The 8,653-nt window shown below is 35.1% G+C and overlaps 1 protein-coding gene across 1 annotated transcript; it reads left to right on the top strand.

The window, feature by feature from the left end:
• Nucleotides 1-444: 444 nt before the first annotated feature.
• LOC119583562 (E3 ubiquitin-protein ligase TRIP12-like) lies at nt 445-5,892 on the top strand. Its single transcript, XM_037932109.1, has 4 exons — nt 445-706; nt 1,001-1,147; nt 2,535-2,850; nt 3,203-5,892. Exons 1-4 carry the CDS (start codon nt 446-448, stop codon nt 3,397-3,399), a joined length of 921 nt encoding a protein of 306 aa, XP_037788037.1. The 5' UTR covers nt 445; the 3' UTR covers nt 3,400-5,892.
• Nucleotides 5,893-8,653: the final 2,761 nt, after the last annotated feature.

Below are 8,653 nucleotides of genomic sequence, written 5' to 3'. Positions count from 1 at the left end.
ACTCTCTACTCATGATGTACATTCACAAGTAGATTAGAGGCTTGGTTGACAGTAGGAGGCACTTGTATGGTTGGTTCAGGAAGACAAGAAAGTGCTAAGGCAGTGGGGGAATAGGATATGGAAGGGTGTACATGCTATACATTGTGAGAATTCTTATTTTATACTTCTTATGTTCTTTTAAAAGAAGAAAAGAGCTGAAAATAAAACCAGGGAAATTGTAAATGGCAAACCGTTATTGTTAACATGGTATATATGATTCCATAAACATATATTTCCATCTATCATTCTCTTGTTACTTTGTTACATGACATTGGTTACAGTTTTAATGTAATTTTAGCCCCTTAATGCATTAATATCACCAAATATTTGTGGTGTTAAAACCTAGGCATCTTAGTCAATCACAGGCTTCATTTAGCTACTAAATACTATTACAAGATCAATTTTAATGAGAAACATTACTTACATAATTTATTGTGGACTGTACAAGTTTTTCCTTATTCATTTTTATTTCCAGCTGGATCTTGGTCTTCATGAATGCGTGTACAAGTGGCTCCTTGCTGAAGAATGGTCTCTGGGTCTTGGTGATGTTGTTTCCTTAGATCCAACGTTGGGCCAGACCCTCACACGCCTTCATGCTACAGTTTTACAAAAGAAACGTATAGAAGCTCAGGCTGAACAGGAAGGAATCTCAGGGGCTGAGTTACACGTGAGTAGGATGTGAAGACCAGAATGATAATGACCTATTTCTTCCTTATGTCCTGTTGCCTTTGTGTTGTCTTCTACTTCTTCCCCTACCCCTACACCACTCCCACCCCCACCCCCTATTATTTTCCTTCAATAAGAACAGAATGAATGAGAAAATAATTCCACTTTGCATGAAGCACAAGTAGTTTTCAATAATACATCTTTAGAATCACTGGAACTAGTTTTTTAATGTAAGAGGCTGTAGGATTTGACTTACCATTTCATTTGCTGAAGCATTTTGTTTTGTCTCTTGCAGGCTCGTCTGGAAGCCCTGACTGTAGATGGATGTAGTGTGGAAGACCTTGCGCTGACCTTCACATTACCTGGCTATCCTAACATTGAGTTCCGAAAGGGTGGCTCAGACATTGCTGTCACTGTACATAACCTTGATCAGTACCTACAGGTAAGATTTTTTATTTTTTATTTTAAGGAACAAAATACATAATCCTTTCCCGATGGGTAGTATTCATAGTGGCCCGGGCCTCGCTGCCCTAGCATGCGCGACCACTCATGCCTAATACCAGCATCCCTTGCCTTTTCTTCGTAATACTAAGAGCCTATGTTGTATTTTTAAAATTATTATTTTCCAAGGTCTCTATTTCCCATATTTCCTGATAAATAAAGGCTGTAGGATATTTTTGTTATATAGACTCCATAGTTGATCATTATTCGCTCTATAATCTGAATAAAATAAGCAGTGGTTCGCATCATGGAGTTGAAACCGTAGGTTTTGTTGTAATTTCTCTCTCTCTCTCTTCTCTCTTCTCTCTCTCTCTCTCTCTCTCTCTCTCTCTCTCTCTCTCTCTCTCTCTCTCTCTCTCTCTCTCTCTCTCTCTCTCTCTCTCTATATATCTCTATTCTCTATATCTCTATATCTCTATATCTCTATATCTCTATCTCTCTCTCTCCAAGTTATTTTATAAGATAACTTTAGTTTCAACAGGTTTATATTGTCACTTCCTTATTGATATACTTTTATGTTCAGTGTTTTTATAAATACGTGATTTTACCTTTTTTTCAAAAATACATATTGGTCTTTTCACGTGGTTTTACATCACTTCATGAATACTATATAATATCTCTGGCCATTGTAGTCGATTACCATGGCATGTACGTACATGCCTCCCGTCGGGAAAGCATTAAATTCTGAGAGAAAGTCTTAAATATTTTTTCTTGTTTCAGGATATGTAACACAACCTTATCAGAATTGAAAAGTTCGGGGAAACCTTTATTTTCTTGTTCAGTAGTTGAGTAAAAGCATAAAGTCTATATTATTATTAATATATATTAATGTATGAAGATTTAAAATGGCCTGAAACCAATTTGAAAAATTCCTCGCTCAATCTTTCTTCTTCTATTTCTTCTTTTCCTTTCTTTTCTTTTTTCTTTTCTTCTTTTTTTTCTTTCCTTTCCTTTCCTCTTCTCTCCTCTCCTCTCCTCTCCTCTCTCTCTCCTCTTCTCTTCTCTTCTCCATTGCTTTAACCTCTTACTGCCAGACCAGACCTATATCGGTCATAACAAACCAATTCATCATAATTTGTACAGCTATAGGTGTCTAGACGCGCTAGAGTAAGTCAAGCGGGAAGTCCGCTACACATAGCAGACTCCTCGGCCAAACAGCAGGACAGTTGCCAGAAGTCCCTGGAATCAGTGACACCAAGAGATTTCTGATACCGTCATTGAAGGGTTAATACACTGTTTGAATTCATATAAAAAATTTGAGGCATTCTGTGCATGCCAGTACATTTTTCTGTACATACATTTCTGTTAAAGTTAAAACTTACTTCCAGCTTGTTATTGAGTGGTTGGTCCGTGAAGGAGTCAGAAGGCAAATGGAGGCCCTTCGTGAAGGGTTTGAGTGTGTCTTTCCCTTGACTCAGCTCCGAGTCTTCTACCCGGAAGAGCTTGAGCAACTGTTCTGTGGCTCCTCGGATGCCTCGAAGTGGGACATGAAGCAACTTGCTGAATGTTGCCGTCCAGATCATGGATATACGCACAACTCTAGGGCGGTTAAGTTCTTGCTGCAGATTATTGCAGACTACACACCAGCTCAGCAGAGATCCTTCTTACAATTTGTTACAGGTTCACCAAGGCTGCCTGTTGGAGGTTAGTTATTTTTATTAGTGTATGTTATCAAATACCAAGAATTGTGTGATGTATATAAAATACAAATGTTGATATTGTTATAACCAAGGTCAGCTGGAACTGTATCTGGAATTCTCGTTTTGATTATATATCACTAGATTTTAGTTATAGTGCTTTCTTGTAAAACAGTTGTTCTTAGTTGGGGAAGGGAGAGGAGTCCAAAGGAAACAAGTAGGAATTTCTGTGATCATATTTGAAATTCTTTTAGCCATTGGTTTTGCTTATGTAAGTGTTATTTATACAGGGTTGCCATGATTATAAGAAGTCTCTAGATTAATTTTTACAAAATTTTATTTTTCTCTCTTTTTTACAGGTTTCAGAAGTCTATCTCCAGCACTTACCATTGTAAGGAAAACTTTTGAAGCAGGAGAAAACCCTGACGATTTCTTACCTTCGGTGATGACCTGCGTTAACTACCTGAAACTACCAGACTACTCCAGTATTGATATTATGAGTGCCAAATTGGAGATAGCGGCCAGAGAGGGCCAGCACAGCTTCCACCTCTCATAGGAAGTTTTTGGACCGGCAGATGATGCTCAACCCACCAATTTTTGGGCTTCACATTGTGATATTCTATGATTTTTATTTTATTTTATTTTATTTATTTATTTTTTTTTTATTTTTTTTTTTTTTGTCAATTGCTACCTTGTTTATTTGTTTTTGTTTTTGTTTTGTATTTGTTTTTATGTATTTGGTGCATTGTGTCCAACATCAATTCATCCTTAAGGTAGAGAGTGACAAGAAGAGTCAAAGCTGGTGTGAATATGCTTTTAAGCTCTTGGAACGAATGCCGAAAGGCAAGCATTTACAGTACTGAAAAAGGAAGCATGGGAGTGACAACTAATTCTCATTTGTGATTTATATAGCATTCCTGGGGATGTATTCTTTATTGTGCCTGGTGACAGTTTCTCAAGGTATCTCCATCTCATGGCCCAAGCCTCAACTCTACAGTTTTAATTTATTATGTGAATATGTAGACCAATAGTTAAACTAAATCAATGCTGGGTGTTCAGTGATAAAATCTCAGCTTGTCATAGATATACGTATATGAAAATTGAAGGTTACTTGTTTGATCACAACTACCATTTATTATTCTGGACACTTTTAAAAGACATTAGAGAAGGAGTTTACTGTATTTGTGGAAAGTGAACTGTGATATCCCCATTTTTCAATTTTCCACAAGCAGCTTGGCTTCAGACAGCTGGTTTTGGTTTCAGCTACGTAGTGATTGTGATGTTGGGCACGCTGGAGAACTAGGATCCAAGCACTTTTTTTATGGAAGATTTCAGGCCGTGGATTTTCATCAGTTTGTGTGTATTCAGATGAAGACATAATCTCACAGAGCATTAAGATGATAAATGATCTCGTCATTGTTTCCATTTGGAGAATGTCGTGTTTGTTTTCTTGTTTTTATGGCCCACGTTTTATTGGTATGTTGTTAAGGTGTGGGTCATTGGTAGGATTTAATTTAATTTTTTTGTACATATGATTTACTCATTTTAAATGAGACCAAAAGGCAATTTAGTTTGGTTAGTGGACAATGACAAAGTAACCATCTGAGGATTATTTGTGGGGGATCTCTCTCAGTAACATTGCTTATAAATGTCAATCCTAGTCATTTGAAAGATAGCATCACAGTGGACCCAAATGTATTGCAGTAAAAGCTTTTGTGAAACAGATTCAGCAAGGCCAAGATGCAATTTTTTCTGTAATTGTAGATTTAATACTTGAGAAAAATTATTTTCAATCCTTTACAAAATGCATTCATTTCCTGGGATATTATTTGATTACCATGCTCCTCCGAGAATTTTGTATAAAGCTTTGATTTTTTTTTCTCCTGTCAGAACTGCAGGTCAGTTAAAAATGGAAGAGTGGGCATTAATTGATTTACAGAGACAAGCATTAATGGTGGGAGTGTAACATGAGCTACAGTGAAATACTACATATAATATGCTGTCACTGCATTCAGTAACTTGATTGAGGAGGAAAAAGACTTGCCCAAACTTTGGTAGGTTATTAGTAATGTTCCCAATTTATATTTTGGTGATACCAGATTTGATTGTGTTCTAATTTCTCAGATAAGCATTGACAGCAGATGTGAATGAAGTTTTTGAGAGCTCTTGATGCCTTATGGATGAAAGGAGCATGGTTACAAAAAAAAAAAAATACAAAAAAAAAAAAAAGAAAAAAAAATGCATAGCAACCACAAACCTTTGTCAGCAGTGTTGCATTGGTGTCAGACACACCTGTTTTAGTTATCACTTAAACCATCTGCAGTATTGAGTCCATCTTGATTTGCTGTTACTTTTGGGTATTCTTTTGTTACTTGAGACCTGCTGGATTGGCCGTAAAAACAATTGCTCTCAAAGTTTGTTTATTTTTTATTGTTAAATGAATAACTTTTATTTATTTGTAGTATTTTTTTGTTTTATTTTTTTGGGCAGTCTGGATCACAGGTGTTGAACCATGAGCTTTTTTTTTTTTTTCTTTGTCTACTTATTCTTCTTTCTTTGTGTGTGGAGGCAAGACAGGTTAATTTGTATGTCTGAATTGAGCATAACTAAGTTCAGTAATTATGAATTCTGATGACTTCCTCAGCACAGACTTTTGGGACATTGGTTTTTGAGTGAACATTGGTAATACAGTGATGCCCATGCTTTTGCACCTGTCATTCTGAACTGGCCATACATTGATGCTCCCGGCATGTCCATTATATATATCTTTTGAGTACATGTCATGTTTATCAGTGCCTACCTTAAATTGATGTATATTGTAAGTATATAAAGAAATCACATAACTGTAATACACAGTACATAATAGTTTTTACAGAAAACAAATGTGATAATGTAATCAGTACCCAAGAACATGTCGCTATGAATGTGTAAGCGAAGTTTTTGTATTTGCCTTGTGAACCTCAGTTTATTATGGTAGTAACTTTTGTGATAGTAATTTTTTTAGTCACTTTCTTTTTGTGTGTCATTGAGTATTAAATTCAGCACATGTGGAAGTTTTTAAATCAACCTTGGCCTACCATTTTTGTTTTTCCTTTTTCAAGAATTATCAGGTAAAAATTATTTATGACTTTTTGTTCTATTCCCCCCCCCCCCCCACAATGAAATGTAATGTATTACTTTTCAGTGATTTTAGCACATAATTTCATATCTTTATGAAATGCTTCAAACTGTGAAAGTGTGTATTGCAGTGAAATAAAGAAAATATTAGTGAAAAAATGAATAAGCATAGGCTAATTTTTTAATCTAAACTTTCCCAAGACTTTATGCATATGCACTTCAAGATGTTGCTGAGAACCTTTTGCGCTTTGTATAACAGTAAAGATGAGCAGAGAATTTGAACATCAAAGCAAATTGAAATGTTGAATTAAAATGCCCAGAAGAGATATTACATAAACAAGAAACTGTGACTAGCAGTTTATTTTTGAAAGGACTTAGAATATTAATTCTTATTATATAGATCTGGAAATGGAAAAAAACTGATTGAACTAAAGTAGTTTTGAGATTTCTTTAGAGAAGTATGGAGTTCAAGGATGAAGATATGTGAACAATTATATTCCTCAAAGGTTTACTCACTGATTGAGTGTTATGTAGATATTAATCACACAATTATAATTTCACAGAAGATGATAGTTACATATTGTTTCAGGTAATGAGAGAAATTAGAGAGAGTAATATGAAGCTGGAATTACACTGGCAAAACAATGAAAATGGAGTGAATAGAACACATGTACCACAGAGTGAGTGAGTGAGTGAGTGAGTGAGTGAGTGTGTGTGAGTGTGTGTGAGTGTGTGAGAGTGTGAGAGTGTGAGTGTGTGTGTGTGTGTGTGTGTGTGTGTGGGGGGGGAAAAAAAAAAAAAAAAAAAAAAAAAAAAATATATATATATATATATATATATATATAAATATATATATATATATATAAATATATATATATATATATATATATATTAGAGAACAGTGTATTCATGAAAATGACTTGCCAATAAAATTATAGAAACCAAACAATATATATGCATGCTAAGGTTAAAACTTATTCCATGCAGATTAACAAAAACAACACCCTCTTCCTATTGTGCACTTATTCTGAGCCTACCAATTAGATTTAAGAAGAAAATAACTTTAAAAATCCTTAGGTTCATTAACAGCGGTTTTCTCTGTAAAGTACATAACATGATAATCAGTGATGAAGTGAGCTTGAATGTAAACTGTACAAAAAAATTAAGATGCAACATCCAGTCAACATCCTTTTGCTGTTTGCATGTTTCTAGGTGTGAAAACTATTATGACTCAAATTCACATTGGCAACATTTAATTACTTGAAGTGAAATACTGTACATAATCACATACTGCCCGAAAGTAGCAGTTGTGTGGTTTATGATATTAAGGTTTAAACACCAAAATGTGCATCATACACCATGCTTGTTATGCTTGCAAAAAGTAATGAAGACTTTACTTGATTTTTGATTGATGAAAAGCTTATAATAATTTGAAGAGGATTTTTTTTCTCGCTCATGGGAATAAGGAGGCCTGTTCTAGTTTACAGGGTTTTTTTTCTCTCTCTCTTTTTTCTTCTTAAAATGATCAGTATTGCAAACAAAGAAAAAAAATAATATATAAAAGATAGAGAAAAGGAGAACGTCTGAAAGGCCAAAACCCACACCTATAATTGTAAGGTTCAGTTTTAATGTAAACAAATCTAATTAGAATGTAGTTAATATGTACACTGGTGTAATTTTAAATTTAGGAAACTAATTTCTGAATTGGCCCACATTGAACAGTGGGTACTAAATGAATTGTAAGTAATTTAGATGTTCGAGGGTGTAAAGAATTGGTGTGAACTGACTCCCAGAAATAACTTAGTGGATTAAATAGGGCCACTAAATCATACGAGATGACAATATCACTGATACATACAGATGTGGACACAATCATTAGCACGGACACGGGCATAATTGCACAGAGGGATGCACTCCTGTTCAACTCCAGACTTTTTTTAGAAGAAGTGTCTGGAATTCAAAATAAGGTGAAGGTCCATGTATTTCAGCTAAAACACATTCTGTACACACTTCTTTCATAGAACCCAACTTAATAGCAGAATATATTTAGTACAGGCAAACCCGAAACACTGCTGAATAGGTTCTTGATTCCTCATACAAAGAGCACATTGTTAGAATAATAAAGTGCAAAAAAAAGATACTGCAGTTACATCATGAAAGAAATTAACTGTTTATTAATGGAGTAGCTCCTTTTAATATTTATATCAGATGTACATCGGCCACTATATCCCTAAGTGATTCCAATCATGTAAACTCGAAAATCTCTGAACAGTATCCAGGGAGGGATAAGCCTTATGTAAAATGGAAACTTTGGAGACATTGTTTATAATATCCGATCAAAAAAAATACTGAAGTAAAGATGTATTTTAAGTGAATATGAATGAAATTCTCCAATCAGAACCCTTCTCCCATCCCTTGCACGTTGTTGTCGTGGGGGGGGGGGGTTGCTTAGGAGACAGAGACCGAGGCCCAGTGTAAGGAATCGCCCTACCTTGGGCCTCAGCCCTCGCCTCAACTAATTTTGCATTAACTTTCCTTTTCCTTCTCTTTTTCATCCCGAGGGCCGGATTAAACCCTATAGAGGCTCTAAGCACTCGAGACTAGTACCCCATATATGTGTAATTCAAAATGCAAACATAGTAAACCACACTATTTTATCCATCGAAATTAAACAAAACTTAACAGTAAGAAAG

Source organism: Penaeus monodon, chromosome 17, assembly GCF_015228065.2.
Source record: "Penaeus monodon isolate SGIC_2016 chromosome 17, NSTDA_Pmon_1, whole genome shotgun sequence".
NCBI lineage: Eukaryota > Metazoa > Arthropoda > Malacostraca > Decapoda > Penaeidae > Penaeus > Penaeus monodon.
The sequence above is the reverse complement of the archived record's forward strand: the minus strand, read 5'-3'. Positions and strand labels throughout refer to the sequence as shown.